This window comes from Hyla sarda, chromosome 6 (assembly GCF_029499605.1).
Source record: "Hyla sarda isolate aHylSar1 chromosome 6, aHylSar1.hap1, whole genome shotgun sequence".
Taxonomy (NCBI): Eukaryota; Metazoa; Chordata; class Amphibia; order Anura; family Hylidae; genus Hyla; species Hyla sarda.
The window spans coordinates 136,413,970-136,439,154 of record NC_079194.1 but is presented as its reverse complement, the minus strand read 5'-3'; the positions used below and the strand labels follow the sequence as shown (position 1 = coordinate 136,439,154).

The 25,185-nt window shown below is 43.9% G+C and overlaps 1 protein-coding gene across 3 annotated transcripts in view; it reads right to left on the bottom strand.

Annotated features, from left to right (window-relative positions):
• Positions 1 to 25,185, bottom strand: part of DOCK3 (dedicator of cytokinesis 3) — a 258,008-nt gene that overhangs the window by 150,310 nt on the left and 82,513 nt on the right. For all 3 annotated transcript variants that reach the window (XM_056525156.1, XM_056525154.1, XM_056525155.1), the window contains exon 4: positions 1,478 to 1,533. In XM_056525156.1, coding sequence (XP_056381131.1) covers positions 1,478 to 1,533 — 56 coding nt within the window. The remainder of the gene's footprint in view (positions 1 to 1,477; positions 1,534 to 25,185) is intronic.

Here is a 25,185-nt window from a genome sequence, read left to right as displayed (position 1 = left end):
AACCTCCCACTGCCCTATCTTCAGCAGCAGATCAGCACACAAACTGTTCAATACAGTAGACTGTTGGCTTCCCAGCCAGTAGTCCTGTGGTAATGACAGGTATGTTACCTTTCTTTCCTTCAAGGAATGTATAAAATACATTTGCATATTAATACAGAGGAGTCGGAAGTACAGAAAACTCCGGAGTCAGAGTCGGAACATTTATCTACCGACTGCACAGGCTGGATTCTAGGGTCTGTATTTTGCAGTGAGATGTTATTCTGAGGTCTGTATTTACAGTGAGTGTGATTCTGGGGTCTCTATTATGCAATGGGTGTGATTCTGGGGTCTGCATTATGCAGGGGGGTAATACTTGGATCTGATTCTGGGGAATTCTGGGGTCTATATTACACATGGGGTCTATATTACACATGGGAAGGGAGATATTGGGGTCACTATTATGCATACAGTGGGTAATACTGGGGTCAGTATTACGCAGGGGGTAATACTGTAGGTCTGGATTAAAATAGTTATCCATGCTAGACAAAAACTTTAATGGCTGTTGTGGGCGATCCCCTCCCTCTATATTGCCCTCACTGTAAGGTCCTTACAGCAAGGACAATATACAGGGGAGGGGGGGGGGGGGGAGTGATAAGACACCCTCCACAAACCCCACCCACAATATTTCACACCCATAATAAAAACACTCATATTTCCGGCACACCAAGCACCATAAAAACATTCTTGGGCACGCTGCTACCAGAAGGTTGCCTATCTGTGGTATACATTTTAGTAATTCAGAAAAACACTAAAAACATTGCAATACATAAAACAGGACGTCCTATTGTATGTTTTGCAATGAATTAATGTTTTTTGGATTGATGAATCTAGGCATTCTGCAGCAATTTGCCACACAAATAAAAACATCCAGAGATATGACATGTCAGCAGAACAAGCTCCTCGATTGCCAATAGTGATTATGTATCTTTGGCTGGAGAATTGATAGCATTGTCCACAATGTTAGAATGTCTCACATCTCTGACAGGTGTTTATATGTTTCCTGATATAAAGGAGATTTGTTGAATAATCTGCCCCCTCCAGCCACATCCTGCTCCCCTCCTCCATCACTAGGGGCAGTCTCTAATTTCATAGACTAAAAAATAATAAGCTGGCTCCCACTCTCAGCCACTTTGCTCTCATGGAGATCCTATTTCTGTCACCTGTAGCTCCCCTCTCACTCATCTTTCCTGGCAGACAATCGCAGTGATAAGACTCTCTCTCTCTCTCTCTCTTTAATCCTTGACTGAATGATCTCACACACATTTTTTGATTAACTGAAATACAGTGATGCATACTAACACTCTCACACACTATGCACGTTGTCAGGGTAACTATATAATTTATCACCCAACTTTCCCAGAGACAGATAAACGTTAGATTAGATATTTCTTTATGAATCACATATTCAGCCTCTGTGGTGTCCTGTCACCTAACTTACCCTCTGTTGCTGACTGTGGCTTTCTTCAGGTGGATGATATTGGCCGGGAAGATTCCCTGCAGAGAAAAGATGGGAGATGTAAATGAAATGTGCAGTGGAATTTTATTGCTTTAATGTCAATATGGAAAATACAGTAATGTACTGTGCCAGTCAGAAGGTGCTTGGCATCCAGCACCCTATAGGATATAACCTGAATGCAGCAAGAAGGCGACCTGCACCTAACAAGGCGAGAGATACCCTTTACCAAGAAAAAAGGATGAAACATGCAAGGAGATGCCATGCACCCATCAGAGGAGATGCACAGGACCCTTTCAAAAAGACCCCCAGCACCCTAGTGAAGAGACCATTTGTACCTTTCAGTTTTATGCTGCCCAAACTGGAAGCAGCATAAAACTGGTGCAGGCAGCGCAATGCAAGGACACTATGAATTACTCAGGTTTACTAGTCATTGGAGTTGTTTACTCTCCAACGCGGAGTGACATGTCTCTCCATATATACAGATAGAAAGAGAAGGGTCAGGCATTACTCTGAAACACCTGGCCTGGTATCTCTCTTGCTGCACCAGTTTTATGCTACCTGCGCAGCATAAAACTAATGACAGATTCCCTTTAAGTAGAGAGTGATGCTCTAAAGTCTACTATAGGCTGTAACTTAAAATAACTGCAGAATAATAAAAGTTATGTACAATGCATAAGGAAAATTCTCAGATCTGTTTGCTTTTTTATATTTTGTTATGTTGGGGCCTTGTGCTAAAATAAAATAAAAAAAAATAGAATTTTTAGACCTTTGTTACAACCCTTGAAGTTTAGCTCTGGCTCCTTCCATTTTTCTCGATCATATCTGAGATGATTCTACACCTTGATTGGAGTCACCTGTAGTAAATTCAGCTGATTGGACAGAATTTGGAAAGACTTAGCCCTGTCTAAAAGTTCTCAAAGCTGAGAATGTACAGTGATCCCACAACTTGGCCTCAACATACAATTGTCTTTTCTGGACCATTGTATCTTGAAACCAGATTCAACATACAATGCTACGGACAGTTCAGATCTGTGAAACATGTCAATGGCTGGAAGAAATGACCAATCAGAACAGGCATTCACTGGTAAAACACCTGTATTACTGAAGCGTATGCACTGAATTCCTGTCTGTTAGCGCCCCCTACAGTACAGGGAGGTATTACATGTTCTGTACTACTCTTTACCTGTACCACGGTAAGCTGCTCCTTTGGACACCAAATAAGGGTGGCTCCATTCTACTTTTTTGTACATTGTGTGTTCTGTACAGGACCTTGAAGAAGCTCCTGTCCTCTACATGGACAGTGATTACAGCTTCCAGCAGCTCTTTCCTACTTTCATATGTAAGGACTTGCTTTATCTGTATTAGTTAACTACTTATTTTTTTCTTTTTAATCCTATTTTTGGATGACATTTTGGTGGCTCCAGAACCAATTACCAGGTTTCAATAGAGATTCAACATACAATGGTCGCAAAACATCTCAGAAAAAAATGGATCTTAGTCAGGAGCAGCTACAGTGGAAGAAAAGATGACGATATCCGTGGATTTACTTCATAAGATTTATTAAAAGGCACAGCAGCAATGCGTTTCTTGCCCACAAAGGGTACTTCCTCAGGCAATGTGCACATTGCCTGAGGAAGTGCCCTTTGCGGGCAAGAAACACGTTGCTGCTGTGCCTTTTAATAAATCTTATGAAGTAAATCCACGGATATCGTCATCTGTCTTCCACTGTAGCTGCGCCTGACTAAGATCCATTTTTTTCTGAGACATTTTGCTGTCATTACTAGCCGGTAAGCGAGGACCTGACTGGAGGATCAAGGCTGCATACAGATTTCAATTGTCTACATGCGATACATGCGATAAGTACTGCACTAGGGGCGCGTGTTTATTTTTTTTCTTGTTTATCTTAAACATACAATGGTCATCCTGGAACCAATTAATATTGTATCTTGAGAGACCACTGTATATCAGAGCAAAAACCAAGCCATGAGGAGGAAAGGACTGCCTATAGAGCTCAGTGACAGGATTGTTTGGAGGCAGAGATCTAGAGAAAGGTATAACAAAAATTCTTGTCTCGCAGCGTTCGTCTCCGTGCAGTGCCCCGGTCAGACCCGCTGACCGGGAGCGCTGCACTAGTGTCATCGGCGGGGATGCGATCCGCGTAGCGGGACGCGCCCGCCCGCGGGTCGCATCCTAATCTCCTCACCTGCCCTGTCCTCTGTCTGCTTAGTCCCGGCACGCGCGGCCCTGCTCTCTAGGGCGCGCGCGCGCCGGTTTTCTAAGATTTAAAGGGCCAGTGCACCACTAATTGGTGTACAAACAAGAAAGTTGCAACAGCACTCTAGGTCAAAAAATGGAGGCTCTTAGCACACTTTTTGATCAAAATGTGTCCCCCCATGGCCCAATCAGTGTCAATTAGCTTCCCTGCTCATGTGCATATAAACCCACTTCCCCTTCCTGTCCTTGCCGGATCTTGTTGCCTTGTGCCTAGTGAAAGCGTTTTGTAATTGCCCTTACCAGTGTTTCCAGACCTTCTGCCGTTGCCCTTGACTACGAACCTTGCCGCCTGCCCTGGCCTTCTGCTATGTCTGACCTCGCCTCTGTCTAGTCCTCCTGTACCACGCCAGTCTCAGCAGTCAGTGAGGTTGAGCCGCTACCGGTGGACACGACCTGGTTGCTACCACCGCAGCAAGACCATCCCGCTTTGCGGCGGGCTCTGGTGAAAACCAGTAGCAACTTAGAACCGGTCCTCCGGTACGGTCCACGCCAATCCCTCACTGACACAGAGGATCCACCACCAGCCTGCCGAATCCTGACAATTCTATTGCACTGGAAGTTTCCAAGAGTACAGAGGCCCACATAAAGAGGACCAGTGGTCCCTTTGAAAAAAGAAAGGGGCATTTCATGTACTGTACATAGCTTGTGGGGGCTCATCACACACCTGTCTACAGCATCCGAACAGTAAGAAAGGCAGCTTGTGCGGGTCAGTGAGGGGAGGAGGTGTGCCTCACCTGGCTTCTCTGGTTATTCGGCAGAATTACTCAACAGCTGGGATATAAGTTTAGAACAGCGGGCAAAGTAAGTAAAGGTACCTTCTGTTACATCTTATTATGCCCTAATCATTGGTGTTTGCACCTCGTATGAAGGTGACTTTTGCACTTTAAATAACTGGTAACATCAGCACTGAAGCAGGACTTAACAGTGTTTGGTAATTAATTAAAAATCTTATGTATTTGCATCCAATTTGTCGTCAATATCCTTAGTGTAAAAAAAAGTGGCTGGAATCTGAAGCCAGTATTCCCCTTTTGAACAGACTACATCTCTAGAATCATATGCCAGCAGCCACATTATCCACTATTAGAGGTCTTCACATGCATTCTGTGCCCCTGGCACGTGTAGTCCATGGTGCCCTGTACTCAGGGGCACTCAGGATTTAAAGAGGGTACAGTGGTGTCACTGACAAGCTGAGAAGCTGTTTCCAGACTCACGGCTCCCCACATAAGGGTTACCTTTGGCCCTGTGCTGAGGAACCCAGGTTTCTATGGTGATGTGAAGAGAGAGTCTGCAATGAGCTGGCATAATGCTGCCATTGTACTACCCCCCCCCCCCCCCCCCCTTCAAGTCTATAACACATCACTAAGGATTTCCCCTCTTCCTGTTTTTCTCACACTGGTTATTATATAAATAATTTTCACATTGCATCTATCGTCTAAAGTCAGTGGGAGGAAACCAATTGCTACATAAACGTAGAACCACGAATCCCAAAGGCTCCAAAGAGAACACTTAAAGTGTACACAAGACTCTATAAACTTTTCATTGCTCAAAATACAGTTCCCTAACATTTATAATTTAGATAGGGGAGCTAAAGTTCCCGGCATGCTTTTCTTCCAGCAGAATATAGGTTACAAGAACTACAAAAACTTGCATGGACCACCACACTCTACGCAAGACCCTACAGGTGATGAGCAGGGGGGAAAGTAATGAGGAGGGGGAGATTTATGAGGAGGGGGTTGAAAATGGGGAGAGGAAGATTTAGGAGGAGGGGAAAGTAATGAGGTGTAATGAGGAATTCAAAAAATGTTAAATGAAAATGTATTAGTCTTGGTATACTGGGAGTCTTTAGTAACAGTATGGTGTAATATTCAATCATTTCATAGTGGTAATTTGTGATCATGGTGTGTCAGAATTGTTTGGCCCTTATACAATCATATAATTGGCAATATTGGTCTGTGTAGTGGTTTTTATTTAGGTGGAGTATAATGAGGAGGTGGAGCATAACAAGGTGGAAAAGGGTAATGACTAGGTGGAGGATAATGAGGAGGTGGAGAGTAATGAAGAGGTGGGTTGTAATGAGGTGAAGGGTAATGAGGAGTTGAAGGATAATGAGGTGGCCGAAAGTAATGTAAAGAAGGAGGATATTGAGTTGCTAAAGGGTGAAGGATAATGTGGGGATGGAGGGTAATGAGTTGAATAATTATGAGGTGGAGGGTAATAAGGAGGCACAGGATAATAAGGAGGAGGTAAGTCATGAGGGATTGGAGAAAAATGAGGAGATGGAGGGTAATGTGGAGGGAGAGAATAATGAGAAGGGGGTGGGTAATGAGGAGGGAGATAGTAATGAACACTAAGATACTCCCCATAATTGCAGTGCCCTATCCCATGTCACAAGGAAAAGATGTTGAAGTGGAAATACCCATAGAGTAAGGTGGTGCAGCAGAGTGAGGTGGTGCTGCAGTTCTTAAGCAGTGGACACTTAATGCAGAATTTACATTAGACTGAAGGTATTTAATGGATTGGCCTTTTTCTCCTACTCATCTACCATGACACCCAGATTATTTCTGAGGGGACCAACACTTTTAGTTTTAATTTTTTTATTGGTCGGTTAAGACTAACCAATCATAGCTCCCAGAAGGCAATACACAATAACGGTACAACGTTAGTGTGCCCATGCTATGGAGGTCTGGAGACCGAAGATCCTTGTGTGCAGAGGTTAGGGAAGAAAAGGAAAAAATATCTGTCTGCACCAGCAGCTACAGTACATGTCTGGTAAAGACAGCAGTTAAAGTCTGCTAACTGCCCCTAATAACTGCAGTTAGAGGGATTTTTTTGGCCCTTTTATTTTTGCTTTTTTTGGGTGGGGAGGGGGGGTGTTGGGCTTTCCTTACAGATGGCACTGTTCCTTATTTGTAATTGCTTGCCTAATCTCACTCTGGTGGTCACAGGCTACTCTCTTTATCAACTGGAGACTCCCTCACCTCACCTCTCCCTACTCCAAGCCAAATGGTTTCCCTCCTGAAAAGCCATGAATATGTCAGCTCTGGCGTCTGATTTGAAATAAGCATGGCAACAAGATCTCCTACCCGTTAAAAAAAGATGTCTCCAAATTGCAGCATAGGGTCAAGGTCCTAGAAGATTTTCAAGCTTTCACCTTTGCCTCAGTATGGGACTTGCAACACACCGTACAGTCTGAAGACAGAACTCAGAAAGCCCTGACAGATAATCTGGATTACATTGAGAATAGATACAGACGCAACAATATCCGCATACATAGGCTTTCTAAAGCAACTGGTACCCAGGATCTTCTGCCCACAGTGATTGGCGTCTTCTGGCCAAACCTGCAGATGCCCATATTGGAAATGAATGGGCACGCAGATTAAAAGCTCCAAGCACAGATCCAGCTTGTCCTAAAGATGTCATAGGTCTTGTGTATCGCTATACTTTCAAGGAGAGGATAATGTAAAAAGCCTGAATACCTGGAAATATAGATTTTGATGGAGCAACCCTGGTAAAAAAGGTACCTTATTGGACCAGGTGGTGACAGTGGCATATGTATATGTCCCTAATATGGTCCTCTTTCTGTTGAAAGTCCATTGGAAGTATTTTACGCAGGGTATCCTACTAGTTAGTGGTGACTTTAATCTACCTATTCTAGCGCTTGCTTGACATATACACCTGTCACTTTTCAATTTCGTATTGTCAGCCTAGAAGGCTACGTAAGCTGATGCATACTTTGCAACTTTATGACGTATCTCCAGCATCTACATGATATAATAACTTACGCACTACTCCAATCCTCATGACTCTTATAGCCGATAAGACTACATATTTCCTCTCTTAAGCTCCTCTCAAATTGGTAACATGTTCCGACCATGCACTGGTCTTCTGTACATTCAAGTTCTCCTTGCTTAACACCCCTAGATCTCAGTGGCATTTAAATGAATCTTTTTTTGTTAGGCTCCCTTAGTCCTATGGATCTCACACTTGCCATTACTAATTTTGAGAATGACCATGCTGAGGACTCAACTTTTCCCACTATAAAATGGGAAGCTCTCAAGTGCATAAACGTGGGGTTAACCATGGTGCTCGACTTTAAATAAAAAAAGATGGCAAACTCAAGCGACTTCTTACTCAGTTAAACATGTTTGAAGCTCAACATTGCGTCAGGAAGCTACACTGCAATTAAGAGGCAACATGACATTTGTACCCTGCTTGATGGTAAATACATGAAAAATAGGCAATTGTGTGCTAAATCATACTTTGAAAGAAGTATTAAGCCAGGATGCTATCTAGCTTGGGCACTTAGACATAGGAGAACCGCTAATTATGTCCCTTCGTACCTAACAGTGGACACTCTTAGTGAGTTTGAAAAATACTATACTCACCTATATGGGTGCTCCTCTGCCTACCCTAAGCTCCCCCCACCCCTCCTCTCTCTGACTTACATGGTTGAGTACATGGAATGTACGGCCCTTCCTACACTTCCTGCAGATAGTACTGACTTTCCAGAGACTCCCTTTTCTGATGAGGAAATTGCTGCCCCATCAAACTCTTACCCTCTGGCAGGAGCCCTAGTCTTGATGGGTATACGGGCAAATTTAGAATCCTTGTGCTTGGAATTCCTTCCCACCCTCCACACCACCTTCAATAGTATTTATGCTGACTCTGGCTTCCCCACACCCTCATTAACCATTCGATTTGATCCTGCGATCTTTGGCTTTCAAATGAGTGATAAACACCGTAAGGGTTCAGCATTTGCAGATGACCTGCTTCTCTTTACCTTACCTTCCCTTGAACGTTCCTTGCTACTGTATTTCCATTTTAACAGTCACAAAGTAAACATGGCTAAAAGTGTGGCATTGAATATCTCCCCCCCCCCCAAAGGATATCACTAAGTTTCGAAGAGGCCATGCATTCTCATGGCAACAACACGCCCTATATTTCCCTCCCCTGCTTTCCCCCATAGAGAGAGATCTAGCGAACTGAGACCCTTGTAATTTCCCTTGGCTGTGGAGAGTAAACATCTTGAAGATTAATGTCTTACCATGATTTCTATATCTTTTCAGACAGTTACCATATTTCTATCCCCTCAGTTTTTACCTTTACCTGGACAAACTGTTCCTCCATTTGGGCTTGGAAGCCAAGTCCCCCCATAGTGGCCAAGAAGATCCTTGTGATGAGTTCAAGAAGAAACTATGATGTACAATGTCTGATACAATTGAGTTAATATAAAAAATAAAACAGATGAATAAATAAAATTCTATGCTGATATATCAGCAAAGTCATACATATTAACAAAATAACTCTTAGATTTTTTTTCCATTCCTGCGGGTCCAGATGTTGGGTGGGATTGGAGGTGGTGGGTGCAAGAGTGGAAGCTACTACTCATTGTTGGATGCCTCAACAGTCATACTCGGAGTTGGTTGCATGGACCATGCCTTTGGTGACGCAGGAGATGGTGGCTTTTCTACGTTCCTATGTACTTAGTACATCTTTAGTGCTCCCTAATAGCCCCATCACCCCAGTCCTGGGTAACCCCCTCTTATTGCCAGGTATGCACCTTTTCTCCTTTACCAGTGTCCCTGGCTCGCCCACTTTACCTATCAACAAGTTTCTTAGTAGGACTGTACCGTATGACATGACAGCTCCTTTGTCTTTCTGCTCTCTGGCTAGGTTCATGGAGTACCTCCAGCTCAAATAATTTGAGGAGGAAAGGGGAGTGACCTACATCTGGGTAGATCTTTTTCCATTTGAATAGCTATGCACCTATTTCTACCTAGTTCAGGTCCTGAGCTGAGTAATGGTTTTACTGGTTTAACCATTTATTCTGTTAAAGTCTGCTTCTTTGGCATACTGTTAATTCTTAATTGTAGTATTAAGAGCTACCCTTGTACATGCAAGATATATTAACACTTTCATTTTGTGTATTCTATACATGGCCCTAAAGAGGGCTCTACTGCTACTTGTGGATTGTTGCCTGCTGTGTCAGGACTCTATTTGGAGTAAACTTAATGCTGGACTGTTTCCCTCTTCCCCATTTCTTTTTGTTTCTGTAGTCCCCTTTCAGTGTTGTTCTTCCTTCTAATAAAAAGAACTTTATATATATATATATATATATATATTTTTTTTTTTTCAGCGGAGAAGGCATACGTCATATTTACCTCCGAAACCAAATCTGCCAGTGTAAAGAGAAAGACCCCACCTTTCTTCTTTCTTCCTTCTCCCCCTCCAGTGATGATGAGCCCCCTAGAAGGCACCACTGCAGGACAATGCCAGTAAAGGCCCCCATACTAGTGCTCCGGGGACTGATTATAACGGGCTGCTGCGTGCAAGATCACAGGGGTCCCCAGCGACGGGACCCCCGCGATCAGGCATCTTATCCCCTATCCTTTGGATAGGGGATAAGATGTCTTAGCGCCAGAGTACCCCTTTAAGCCCTCAGACCAATATTATGTTTGCAAAGTTGATCACAATTGCAATGCATGCATACCTTTTCCTCGTATTTAATACTCTTGATCACGCAAAAAAAGCTTTTTTGCTGTGTCAGCAACAGTCAGATGACCGGAGTTCATGGCTGTTACACCTATCCTCTGTATGTCAGCGCTGGGACATCTGTCTAACTGACACATAGGTCCACAGCGCATGCGTTCCTTATCTTAACTTGCGGGCCGCTCGTGGATTCTCAGAACAAGCTCTCGCTCCCGACCCCGATGTCTGCCTCTGCAATCCGGTGCAGTGCAGTCTGCCTCTGCAATCCGGTGCAGTGCAAGAGGCAGAGAGTGAGTGAGCTCTCTGCCTCTATTGAAAGAAAAAGCACCCAGCGCGCGCATTTCCGGCCGCAACAGAAGATGATAACGGGCCCTGTTCAAAAGTTTATTTAAAAGGTCCATATCATAAAATAAAGTGTGTATTCTTTGGGAAGAATTCAGCGGTGGAATACCACAGAAGTCAATAAAACTTCTATTTCTTCCAAAAATCAGTTGTACAGAATGTATTAAAACAGCTCCGCGGATTCAATCCAGAGTGGTCGAGATAAATTTTAGCTGTGATTTAACAATGTGGACGAGGCCTTATGATCAAAACCACTCACATGCTTTCACACATGCTTTCTTTGTTTAATTTTAAAACTTTTTCTTCTCTCCCCATGTAGTGCTGCAAGTGAATATTTTCTTTGGAAAATAAATAAATAATATTATGAAGAAATTACGGAATAATTAGGAGGTAGAAGGTTATAAAATCCCATCCCTTCCCCAATATCGCGCCACACCCCTACCCCTTAATTCCCTGGTTGAACTTGATGGACATATGTCTTTTTTCGACCGTACTAACTATGTAACTATGTAACTATGTTATGAGAAGGAGGAAGGTAATAAAATAGGATGGAAAACTACTAACAGAAAATGAAAAGCGGAGAAAGAGAATCTGATAATAATCCCTTCTATGTAAATGGAAAACATATTCCAAATGCGTCAGAGGTTGAAGGGTAAATTCAGCCCAGGAGGCACCCCACTATAACTCTGTTCACTCGGTTTACTGCACTAACTGGATTTCTGCATTCTTAGCTATGTCATGCTAAGTGGCTGCTCTGAGAGAAAAACATGAGAACATGGAGAAACAGAAAATCTCTTCTGCAAGAATTCACACAGAGATCTCCACATTTATAACAAAGGTTTGCTCTTCTATCTAAATGTTGTCAGCATGTGCATGTTTCCCTCTCTACGTCTTACAAAATGACTCAAAAATCTTTGAAATAACAATGATCACAACTAGTGATTAGGCAGGAAAGGAGAGGGCACACAAGGTAATATTCACCTTAATACTGCAGCACGGTATCGGCTACCTGAATACAAGTCTCCTGTGGGGTGCATATACAAAAGGGTGAAGTATCCAAATAATACAATGAAGAAAGTGTGTATGCACTCACCACTCAACCGAGACAGGTTGGTAAAACGGTCCGGTAGACGGGTGGCTGGATCACAGCATCAGTGCAGGTGTGATGGCACTCAGAGGCTACGCCAGCAGTTTCACACGTGAATGCGTGCTTCTTCCAGAAGAAGCACGCATTCACGTGTGAAACTGCCGGCATAGCCTCTGAGTGCCATCACACCTGCGCTGATGCTGTGATCCAGTCACCCGTCTACCGGACCATTTTACTGACCTGTCTCCATTGAGTGGTGAGTGCATACACACTTTCTTCATTGTAACAATGATCACAACCTACTTCAACAGTAAACTATATGTGGTGGCAGGGTGTGTGGTGCAGGGCAGATGTTGTTACCCTAGGGGAAGATAGCGTTAACCCCTTGTATTCGCGACACCAGGGCATGGTTTAGAATACAACCATCCGATGGTATACCGCTGGATCCTGGGCTAGGCAAGGGGGCAATAAACACTCCGACGCCAAGTTATGGACAATGGTAGCTTTACTGTTTACTGGGGTAGACAGTTGGTAAAGTCTATAAAGTTCAGCCAGGGCCCAAGGAGGTGACCAGTGACACAGAGACCTTAAGGGCTTGCTGGGACTTGTAGTAGGACTGGACAATTGAATGCAGACCACGCTGGCTTGACAGTTGACAGGGACTGACTTAACTCATAAAGCTGTGACTTTAGCTTACTTGACTTGATGGTGGCTGCAGGACTTGACGTTGAGGTCTCCAACACTCTGGCCACACACACTAGACACGACTGCACTGGACCTCAGCTTAGCAGAAGAGCAGAGCTCAAAAGAGAGAGAAGCTAGCTCCATCCAGGGCTTATATGGGGGAGACTAGCAGGGAGCCCATAGGTCACTCTTGGGATCCCTGGGTCACTGGTAACTCCTTGGTAACAATCACATGACATATTACATGGTTTAAGTCTTAAAGCAACATTACATTTTATAACACTTTACATGGTAAAACATATTTACAATGGGGAAACAAGTGCAGGGGGCCTTGGGGACACTGAAGGAGGCTGCCTGACAGGACAGCAGGAGCACGGGGTAAAACCTCCATTACTGGGCCACCACAAACTACCCCTCTTAATTTAAGTCATCCTCAATGCCAATTCCTGGAGGGTGGAGGACTGAAGTGGCCACTGAGGCCTAGTGACAGTTTCTGGGGCATTTATGCACAATGTCCTTGTCAGGTCTGGATTACAAAACAAGATAAGGTTGAGTCCATGTGGCATGGTGAATGTTCATACATGCTCTTTAAACATATGGGGTTAATTTGACTTTGACACTGCTTTCTGAAGACATTCAAGACAACAATATACATATCAATATACATGATTCAGGGAATGGGCTGCCAGAGGCTATCTACCCAATGCCTTTGTTGCTGGGGCCCCTCGGTTTTCAACTCTTCTCCCCAGAACTCAATATATGTGTTACCTTTCCATTTATCAATTCTGTCGCTCTACGTGCATTATTTAGATATCAGGTAAACCCTCTGGCCAGTAGAGTACCCTGTACACGTGGACAGAAGAGAAAACATTAAACATATAACTGTATATATTTAGAACTTGTGGACTGGGACAACAAATAATGTTACAGTCCTATCTTAACTATTTACATATGTGTGGACTACTTTTACCATATGTGAACTATGTGTGGTTCAGAACTTTACATTATGAGTTAAACTTTGTACCTGGTGGGAATTTGTCCTTGTGTCGACCGTTGGGACCTACGCAACACCACTTCGGGGGAATCTGGAACTTTTGTGTCTTCGGGAGCCCCTGGAGCCATTGAAGCTGCAGCTAACTCTTCCTTGACGAATTCAAGAGCGGGCTTGCGGGACCCAGAGTTTCTGGCATCTGCACTGGAGAGACTGGAGACTGAGTTGGTACTCTAGACACTGGTGTATAGACTGAAGCCAATGGTGACAAGACTGGGACTGGTGTGTAGATTAGTGTTGGTTGAACCGGCCCCGGGGTTGGTGAGACCCAGAAGATGGCAGGCTAGGGAAAAAAACATGGGGAAATCCATGGATGGGTGGATTCCCTCACCTGGGACATATTCTCTCACAGGTCTGACAGCTGGAGGAGGCGGTGCTGGGAGCACTGGTAGATCTTCTTTTACACAAAACTTGTTTGGTTCCTGTGAACAACTTGTGGCTCATACCCAGACTTTTGTACTTCGTATAGGATAGGGTATGGCCGTCACAGTATACAGTTCTGTCATCCAGATAGAGTCTAACTTGTGGGCCCTTGGAAACTTCCACAGCTAGACTTTATCGCCCAATTGAAGTGGTTTGGCAGAAGCATGACGGTTATAATCCTCCTGTTGTCTCTGCTGGGCATCTCGCGTCCTTGTGCACTTTCTTGGTGATATTACAGACAGCACATTCCCTGCACCATTTCCCAATGTCGCTCCGCATTCCGATCCAATAGAATCTTCGCCTGACAGTAGCTTTGGTCTTGTGGACTCCAAAGTGTCCCGACTGATCATGGTATGTGTTAAGGACAATCGCCGCATCTCTTCGGGGAACCAGAATCTGAACAGCTCTTTGTGCAAAAACAGTCGCTTCCTCTGTTGCCATAGACGTTTCAGCTCATAATCACACTGGGCCCGGCGTAGATGGGTTCGAACCTTTTTTGCCAGAAGGTAGTCCAACAGATCGCCCATGACTCGACTTTCATCTTGAAGAGTCTTCCTGGTGTACAGGCCTTCTTTAACCTTTTCGGACTTAGGTCCACCGTCCATCAGGGCGGTCACAACATTCTGGTTCACGAACCTCCCACATGTCCTCCCACACGTCTTCGACAGGTGGTTCTTTGCCATGGGTCATCCGAGACAGTACATCGGCATTGATATTCGACTTACCGCTTCTGTACTTGATGGTGAAACTGTAAGTAGCTAAGTAGCAGAGGATAAGAGTCCTTATGTGTGACATTGTTCAGTTTCCTGTAGTCGACACAGAAGCAGATGGTTCCGTCTTTTTTTGTGACCAGGACAAGTGGCACCGACAGGGACACTGATTTTTTTGGATGACGTCTGCCTAGCATGACCGGGCGGTGTCTTTCCTTGATAGGTGGGCTGTCGCCTGTGAGGATTCGGTGTTGGATCATGGATGTATGCTCTAAATCTGTGGGGTGTTTGCTAAAAGCTTCATGGTATCTTTTGGCGACATTGATGACTCCCTTGACTTGGTCCCTTTGGGTAGTGTTGTCTCCAACTTGGAGTTGGAGGACCAGTACTGGATCCTTCAGCCACTTGGGCTGCACACTGTTTGGCCACCATACGTTCTGTTAAGATGTCCTTGACTCTATGAGATACAACTGGGCTACTGGGGTGTATTTGTGTAACACAGTAGCAGCATCAGACAGGTTGACTAACTGGACTGGAACTCTCCCATTGGTAACGGTGACAAGGCTTCTCGCAGCTCGGACAAGAGGGTGGTCTTCTAGTTGCAAAGGCTCCAGCAGGGCTTGATAGTCTCTATTCTTGACTCTGGGACGTGAACGACACCAGATGATAGTCTCTGTGTTGGGTTGCAAGGTCACCGACCGGATGTCTTGTACTCGAACTCTGCAGATTTCACCTTGCTTGTTGGCAAACTTCCGCTCCGCTTGTAGAACTTTCAAGTGGTGCTGCACAGCCTGCTGGTCTAAAGGGGACATATGGGAAAGAGAGGCATGCAAGGCATCTACTATTTCAACAAAACAGCTTTTCTTAATGTTCATCCCCAGTATAAATTCAGCAGACCACTTATCTGTCACATTAGTTACAATCACTCCCTGCCTGCTAAGTACATGCTCTCCCAACTGAATGGTTGGCTCCCAGTATCCATGTCTGGTGAATTGTTGCCCATCACCCGCAACTACTCTGAAGTTAACATCCTCCGGTTCACACAATAAACTAGCTTCCCAATGCTGATAGAAAATGTTTTTAGGTATAGAAGACACTTGTGACTCTGTATCTATCAACGCCTCCAACGGTACACCTTCTACAATAATTTTTACATAGGGGCAGGAAGCAACATAAAGTGAGAGTCCTGACTGAGGTCGTTCGGGGATTGGACCTGATGACTGTTTTCCTGAGGGCCAATCTGCGACCGCAGGGGAAATCCATTTAAATCCCAACACTGCATTTTCCAATGTCCTGGTTTATTACAATAGGCACAAAAGGGTCGTTGAGTCCCTGAGGGACAATTAGGCGGAGGGTTGCAGGGGTTGAAATAGCGGGGAGCAGGAGCAGGGGCAGGTTTTTCGGGTAAGGGGCAGTTCATGGTCAGGTGGAGCGGCCGGGGTGGCAAGCTCCTTCACAGCCTTAGTCAGTTGTTCAATGTCCTGCCTAGCACTCTGTAAATCTGAGGCTGCAGTGACTGGCAAAGCAGGTGACACTGGGACGAGGGCTGATGATGGTGGTGATATACGTCCGGCCAGGCGGACAAGCTTCCTCTAACTCAGTCCCGGACTCAATCACTTGGATAGCCAGTCTCTTGAAAGTGGGGAATGACAAGTTGGGGTTTTGGAGCGCTAACATTTGCAGCTGGGCCTTGTCCCACTTATTATGAGCCCCATCAATAAATCTGTCCATTAACACCTTGTTGCCCTGCTCGGGAGTTATACCATGTAATTTTTGAACAGTCTCTAGGGCATTCTGTAGGGATACGGCATATGCTCTAAAGTTTTTTTAGCTATGCCATAGTCTGGTTAACGTTTTGCAATGGTCTGAAATTTATCATAGAGATTTGTCTCATAATTTGTCAGAAAGCCCTCAATTTGTCGCATATCGACAATAGCCCTGACCTGGCTTACAGAACTAACTGTAATAAGCATTTTTACTAATACTGTGCAAACTGGACGGAATCCTGGAGCACCATGCAAACTAGGCAGCCCCAAGGTCTGCTATGTTAACTAGGAAGGCGCCAGGCTACTATACAAACTAGGCAGACCCCAGAAGCTATGCAGACAAGGCAGATGCCAGGAGTACTTTGCGAACTATGCAGGTCCTAGAAGTACCATGTATCTATGAAAGAGATGGAAGGCGCTCCATAGGGTAAATAACACCGGTGACAGGGTGGGAATCTAGGAAAGATACAAGCCGCTCACCCTGGGTGGTTGTGTAACAGAATACACAACAATGGAAATCGCATAGTGTAGATAGGTCTGTCTGAAGCCCTCCCTCGAGATAGATCCGAATAGTATCAGCTTCAAGGAGTAGTGGGATCTAGTCGGCGCTGACAGGACCAGGACAACAGCCGGATCAAGTAAAATAAGGTTTAATATCCACAATGCAATGCGTTTCACTGCGCAAGCGCAGCTTCATCAGGCAATGCCTGAGGTCAACAGCTGGAGGCACAAAATGGGTCGGGTCACCGGCGGATCCACAGTAAAATGTGCTGCGGATCCGTTACGTGTGACCCTGCCCAAAGTAAATCAACTGCAGTGGCAGAAAAACGTAGCAGAGGTCATATGACTCCACTTGCTGGACCATATGTCACAGACCACATAAAAACTCCAAGACATAACAGTCACTTACCTGTCCTGAGTATTCATTATGTATTCCCCTAGTGACTCTGTTTGGGATGTATGCACTATTTCTAAAGTGCCAAAGCCCCCATTAGGAATCTGCTTAAAATAGCTGATACATCTTAAACGGAGTCACTAGGAGTGACTACGTTTGACCATAGAAGTGAATGGGGTCCGTTGCTTCCGTTAACAGTAAATGTCAGAATCCCGATACGAATAATGGGGGCCAGAACATAGTGTGATGGTTCCCTTAGGAGCAGAATCTAAGTACCATCTATGTTCTTACCCTTTATCCCACTGCAGGATGTGGAAGCTGGACTTAGCTGGTAGAGGGTAACACCCATACATGTTTTTACATCCGATAAGCAGTCACGGATAATGGAGCGGGCTCACGAGCGGAGCCCACTCCATATCTGACCGGTTGAAAGGGAAGAAAAAAAGAGACCAGGAGACAGTGCTTGGGGTTTTAACCCTGCACACGTTCCTCGCTAGGGGAAGAGTTGACAAATGGAACAGGTAGTAAAATGGCCGCTCACCCTAAACGTATATTAAATACAGGGGTCAAGTCCTGGGGAAAAAAAGTGTGGGAACTCACCCAAGATTTGAACTCAGGGACTGGTCCTGCAGGAACAGTGTTCCTACTGTGAAAAAGTGCAGGAACTCTGTTCCCATGCATTCCTGCAGGACTTGAGCCCTGATTATATACACATATCTGAGGAAATTTATTATTGGTTTTACCCTGTTTTGGTGGTGTTAATTTGTCGCACAACTTGTCTCAGTTGCTGTTTAGAGACTTTTCAATGCAACTTTTGCTTTAGAAGCTCTTCCTAAAGGGCCATATTACATAATATGCCATAGTCTGGTTAACGTTTTGCAATGATCTGAAATTTATCATAGAGATTTGTCTCATAATTTGTCAGAAAGCCCGGAATATGTCGCATACCAACAACAGCCCTGACCTGGCTTACAGAACTAACTGTGATAAGCATTTTTAAAAAGTTGCACATTTTGGTGCACGGGTTAAAAGGTGGCAGAAAAAAAAGGAGGCACCATCCAAAGTTGAGTACTGAAGTAAAAAAAATGTGTACAAGCACCATATGTATCACATACCCTGCAACATTTCATAAATATGGCGCACGTATGCAGTTTCTACCACACAAAGTCTACTAAAGGGACTTCAAAAGTGTAAAAAAAATTTTTGTGTAAGAAGAGATGGAAGCAGGTGGTTCTGTACATTGTACGGTGGTTGTGCTGTGTTACTGCAGCTTATTGCAGTGAATGGAAGATGAGCTGCAGTAACCAGGCACAGCCACTACACAGCGTATCAAGCTGTCTGCGTCCACCTCTTCTTACTGTATATGTGGGCACTGATCACTACTGGTGCCAGGTGTTGGTCCCCCACCAATCAGAGTTAAAAAAAAAACGTCCTGAAAATATTATAAATATTTTATTCAAATAATTTAAAATATTAATTAATATTCTAGGCAAAACTAAGAAAATGTGTTAGAACAGGCCCTGAGCAGAATCTCTTTTGGGTATTCCCTTAAGTCATGTACTACCTCCTCAGGCCCTGTGCTAGACATAACACAGACGTTTTCTCAGTGTTCCTTTAACAGTAAAAATACAGCCATTACACAATGGTCCACTGATAAATGAGATCAGTGATAAATAAGTGTAGGGAGGAAATCAATAAATCCCTCATTTTTCAACTGAAATTATGTTAAAATTAAAAGAGACTGTTCAGACCCCAACCAACTGCTTGAACGAGCCAGAAGTAGTGCTTGGCTGGGCGCTTCTCTGCCGATCTTGCTTCTCTCCCCGTCTTGTTGTAGAAGATGTGCCACAAATACTATAGAATCTGTCTCTTGCAGAGAGTCAGGAAGGGCAGTGACCCAGAGAGAGAAGTGCTCAACCAAGTGCTTCTTCCTACTTGTTTTAGAGTTTAGTGGGGGTCTGAACACCCAGATTAAGCCCTGCGGTTCCTAAAAAGGGTACTCCACTGGCCAGTATTCGCAACTAAATGTTCCGAACGCTGTTTTCACGCTGCGGGGGTCTGCCACCCCCACAGCGCGAAAACAGTGGTCGGAACATTTAGGTCCGAACGCTTGCCAGTGGAGTACCCCTTCAATTGTTTTAACCTGCAGAGTGGTGCTTCCAATCTACTGGCTGTACAGGGAACTCCAGACGACTTAAAGGGGTTATCCAGGAAAAAAGTTTATATATATATATATATATATATATATATATATATATATATTGGCTCCAGAAAGTTAAACAGATTTGTAAATTACTTCTTAATCCTTTCAGTACTTATGAGCTGCTGAAGTTGAGTTGTTCTTTTCTATGCTCTCTGATGACACCTGTCTCAGGAACTGTCCAGAGTAGAAGCAAATCCCCATAGCAAACCTCTTCTACTCTGTGCAGTTCCCAAGACAAGCAGAGATGTCAGTAGAGAGCACTGTTGCCAGACAGAAAAGAACAACTCAACTTCAGCAGCTGATAATTATTGGAAGGATTAAGATTTTTTAATAGAAGGAATTTACAAATCTGTTTAACTTTCTGGTGTCAGTTGATATATACATTTTTTTTTCCTGGAATTCCCCTTTAAATTCACTTGAATAAAGCTGTGCTGCAGTTCCTTTTACAGTTGTATAGGATGCATCCAGGCACCGCAGTGCAGGAAAAGAATGCTGATCATTCTCAGGATCAGTGTGGGTCGCAGAGGTTGGACCGTCAGCACTCATTAAGTTACTTTTTATCCCAGCATTATGCAGTCTTTTTAAATGGGCACTGTCATAAAAATTATTTTTTGGCATATGATACAGCAGGTAAAATAAATAATATTTGTAATTTACTCACTTCTCTTACTTTCATGGCCTTATAAATCTGGCCACTAGGGGGTCTCCCTTCTGGTCCAGACTATGGTCTACTGCTGGACTGGCAGGAAGTGCGGTATGGCCATAGGCAGTGAATACCACCCGCTCTCTGCTTGTGTATGAAACAGGGAGAGCGAGTGACATAAAAATAAATTTTTACACAAGGAGTAAATTACAAATCTTATTTATTTTACCTGCTGTATTATATGCAAAAAAATTATTATAATGACAGTGCCCATTTAAGAAATACTCCTTTAAGGATGGGAGCTGTGGTAACCGCATTAATAGACAGATCGCAGCGAGTTTCACGCCTGACACCCACTGCGATCCTCCCGTATAAGCTATAGAAGCGGGCGGCCGGCCACACTGCTCTGGACCTCTGCCTTCTGTGATGTGAAGTTATCTTCCTATCACAGATTCGTAGATGCCGCTGAAAGTTGTGATTGGCTGGAACCATCCGTCCAATCACAGCTCTCAGCGGGAACTTCACATCACAGAGTACAGTGCAGGGGAGCGGAGAAGTGTGGCCATGCTGTCTGCTTCTATAGATTATATAGGAGGATCATTGCGAGGTGTCAGAAGTGATACCCAGGGCGATCTGTTTATTAGTACAGGCAATACTACTCCCAGCATGGAACAGTCAGTTCCATGCTGGGAGTAGTAGTACTACCTAAATAAATGTTTACAAAAAAAAAAAGGGAAAAAAAACACACACACTTTATTAAATACATAATTAAAATACATTACTAATAAAAAGTTTCACAAAATTAATTATAGAAAATATATTATTTTTACAATTAAATGGCCCTTTTATACATTTTTTATATTGCCAGCTACATTTTTAGGTCCCTGCCCGCCCACATAAATTGGCCCGTTTAAAAATGAATGAAAATTTTGTTCTAAAAAATATAAATTCCGTTAAATACAATTTTTCCATCCCCACTGTATCTTTTTTTTTTTTTTTTTAAATGGTACCCTACGAAATTTTTTTGGATCGCTAAAGTCCAAGTATCCAAGAGAAATCACCAATGAGGCTCAGATATAAAACAGTTTCATATCTGAGCCTCATTGATGATTTCTCGTTGGATACTTGCTAATTCTGTCACCAAGGGCCTCCTGTATAAAGTGGGTTCTGGTTACCCTTATATTTTCCAGACGTAATATCGCTAAAGTCCAAAAATGAATAAAAAGACTTGTATGGGAGAAAAACGCAACGATTTCAGTGACAAAAAACGCCATAGTCTCAACATGCTGTGATTTTGAAAAACTGCCAAGGAGTAGGAAAATGCCAAAAAAGAGTGAAAAAAAGCCAAAAGGATAAAAAAAAAATAAAAAAAATAAAAAAAAACGCCAAACTGAAAAACACCAAGTGGATATGGCATTCTGCGTTTTCCTATTGACTTGCAGCTAACACCTGGCCACAGCGTTTTTTCACTGAATAAAAAACGCCATGAGGCAGATTTGGCATTTTTTTGCCGTTTAAAAAAAAAAAAAAAAAAAAAAAAAAACTTAGCCTAAAAAAGGTTCCACAAAGCTTAATTTCCTGTTGTAAATTTTTTTTACAAAACTCCCCAAACGACAATTGCCCGCCCCACCCTTCAGAGTGAAGTTTTGTTGTCACATGACCAGTTTTCAAACAAACGAAGAGAGAAGATGTTGGAGAATGGTTTGGGACCATCTGTGTCATGTAGATAACAGCAAATGTTGAAAACTTCAAACTGAAAAAGTATGTTCATGCGGTGGAAACTTTCCAGGCGGACAGAACAAATCAACATGTCAGTTCTCTCTTCGTTAGGCAAAATCAGAATTTCATCAGCAGATGTTTCCACTGTGGAAATTCTGCCGTGTGCATGGTGCAACAGAATCTGATTGAAAAAAATGGGAGTCTGCTGCAATGGAATCTCCCAGTGGAATTTTTCTGCTGTATTCCGCTCAGAATTTCCGCCGTGTAACTGAGGTTTAACAGTCAGGTCACTAAAACAAAAAGAATCCCGATACTATAGGGGAGGATTTATGGATGAGAAGAGTTAAAGGGTATTCCAGGCAAAACCTTTTTTTATATATATCAACTGGCTCCAGAAAGTTAAACAGATTTGTAAATTACCTCTATTAAATAATCTTAATCCTTCCAATAGTTATTAGCTTCTGAAGTTTTCTGTCTAACTGCTCAATGATGATGTCACGTCCCGAGAGCTGTGCATGATGGGAGAATATCCCCATAGGAACTGAACAGCTCCCGGGACGTGAGTCATCAGAGAGCAGTTAGACAGAAAACAACAACTCAACTTCAGAAGCTAATAACTATTGGAAGGATTAAGATTTTTTAATAGAAGTAATTTACAAATCTGTTTAACTTTCCGGAGCCAGTTGATATATATAAAAAAAGTTTTGGCCTGGAATACCCCTTTAAGCTTTAGGCATCTTTTGAACATCATGTAATACCCTGAGTGACTTTAACAAAACCTTAAATCTTGAACTGATCCTGCCTCCTACTCTTCCACATCTAAAGCTGCATACATAATACACTAGGAAACATGGAAGACTATAGATAGAACCGAAACAAACAGATGTGTGGTACCAGAATATACCATCCTGGAGCAAAGAAGACAGACAGATGGAGCAAGGAAAGGAAGAAGATGAGGTCAATGTAAGGAGAAAGACAGAGAAAAAAGAATAAGCGGGTGATGGAAAGATCTCCAGGAGGAGGCAGGCACCCTAGACCTGACATTTCATAAGGGAAGGAGCAGATAAAATATTCTACGGCTGCGGCACAATTCGCTCCACAGGGCTCTTCCTGACTCCTTTTTATATATTGCAGCTTTCACCAACACTAATGAACTGTTAACAAGCGTGCAATTACTTATGCAAATGTGCAGCTGGAGGCAGGCGTGGCCTGGTGACTCATGCCTCAGTGACACTGAGGGGACAGACCATGGCAGAGACTACTACATAACAGGGGGGCACCCAGAGGGTGCCAGGCTGCAGCGGGCATGACAGACAATGAGGGGCTGGGGGCACACAGCAGGGAGGAGAATAGAAATGTGTGAGAAAGGGGATGTGTTTGGATAGAATTGTTCCCAGCCCGGTCATGGGGTGAGAGGGATAAGGACTCTGATTCAACTTATAGGGAGGCAAAATGATGTATATTGTGGTCCACAATCTCACTGGGGGAGATTTATCAAAACCTGTGCAGAGGAAGAGTGGTGCAGTTGCCCATAGCAACCAATCAGATTGCTTCTTTCATTTTCCACAGGCCTCTAAAGAGGCCTGTGGAAAATGAAAGAAGCAATCTGATTGGTTGCTATGGGCAACTGCACCACTCTTCCTCTGCACAGGTTTTGATAAATCTCCCCCACTGTACCCTAACCAGCTTGAGACCAAACCTGTATCTTTACAAAATACAGCAACACCTGATATCAGTAAATCACTCATATCAAAGCAGGAACGTACATTTCATGTGTCCTTAATGGAGACTCTCAATAAACGGCAACCGTTATTGTTTGTTAGATTCCTACAGATCCTGAATGGTCTATAAATCTGTATTGGAATGCAGAGCTGCTTTTACCCCCTGTGGATCACTGTTTCCTACTCTAAGTGTTCACTGTTCTGCCATACTATTAGAGAATAATGCAGAGATTCTTGTGTTTGCCTTGTGCTTACCTGTTTTAGCTGACGTGACGGCAGGGTTTTTAGCCATACTGAGATGACATTAAAGGGGTACTCCGGCGCTTAGACATCTTATACCCTATCCAAAGCATAGGGGATAAGATGCATGATCGCGGGGGTCCCGCCGTCATGCCACCTCCCATAGGCTTGCATTGAGGGGCGGAGCGTGACGTCACACGGGGGCGGAGGCGTGACGTCACACGCCGCCTGCCCCGTGGTCGCCGGTAATCAGACCCGGAGCGAACACGCTCTGGGGACTGATTTTAACTGGGGTGCTGCGTGCAAGATAACGGGGGTCCCCAGCGGCGGGACCCCCGCGATCAGACATCTTATCCCCTATCCTTTGGATAGGGGATAAGATGTCTAAGCACTGGAGTACCCCTTTAAGTCTTATCAATGCACCTGGTGATCTAAGTACCTGGGTAGACTCCTGCAGCCTAAACTGCTATAACTGATAAGTGGGTTGGAGTCAGTTCACATTAGTGCAGTTTTGATGCATTTTCTTATTCAGTGATTTTAGACAAATATTGCCATGAGGCGAAAGGCTATGTTCTGTACTGTGGCCAGGGCTAAGAAAACTAAATGTACTGCACAGAGAGATCCCTAACTTTATGCCATCACCTCAAGTCCAGCAATGGTCCAAACCTGTACTAAACCCATATAAGCACCTGAAGTCTTAGAGCCTGTCAACTTTGTACCAGATAATGTGCACTTAATACAGGAGTCATCTGTCCTGTAAACTCTCTGCTACTGGGACCCTGCTCCTGCTACTACGTAACTTTTGGACTGGAAGGGCTCTCCCCCCTGTCCACATTACTTGCTTCTTAGCAAGCAGTACACCTCAAATTATACTAACGAGTAGCTTCTCATTTCCCTGGCTATCTGTTTATTAGCCAGCCCCTACCCTGCTGGGCCCTGGATATTTCAAGAGCAACAGCTCAGACTGCCTCTGCCTTTGCAAGGTCTCTAATCATCTGGCATGTTCCTATTGTTCCTGGCTATGATTCCATGTATGATCCTGTTAAAATAAGAAAGAAAAAAGGAGATTTTTTAACACTTACCGTAAAATCTCTTTCTGGAAGGATCCATTGGGGGACACAGATAGTGGGTGTATCTTGCTGACACCTCCTAGAGACAGCAAGATACACCCACTGTCTGTGTCCCTCAATGGAGCCGATAGAGAAATGGAGATTTTTTAACACTTACCGTAAAATCTCTTTCTCGAAGGATCCATTGGGAGACACAGACAGTGGGTGTATCTTGCTGTCTCTATGAGGTGTCAGCAAGACTGTCTGTGTCCCCCAATGGAGCCGATAGAGAAAGGACCAAAAGACAGCGGAAGTCGAGTGGTGGTGGTGGGGGGGGGGGGGGGGGGCAACCCCACAAGGCTTATAGATGGCTGCTCATCTTAGAAAACAAAAA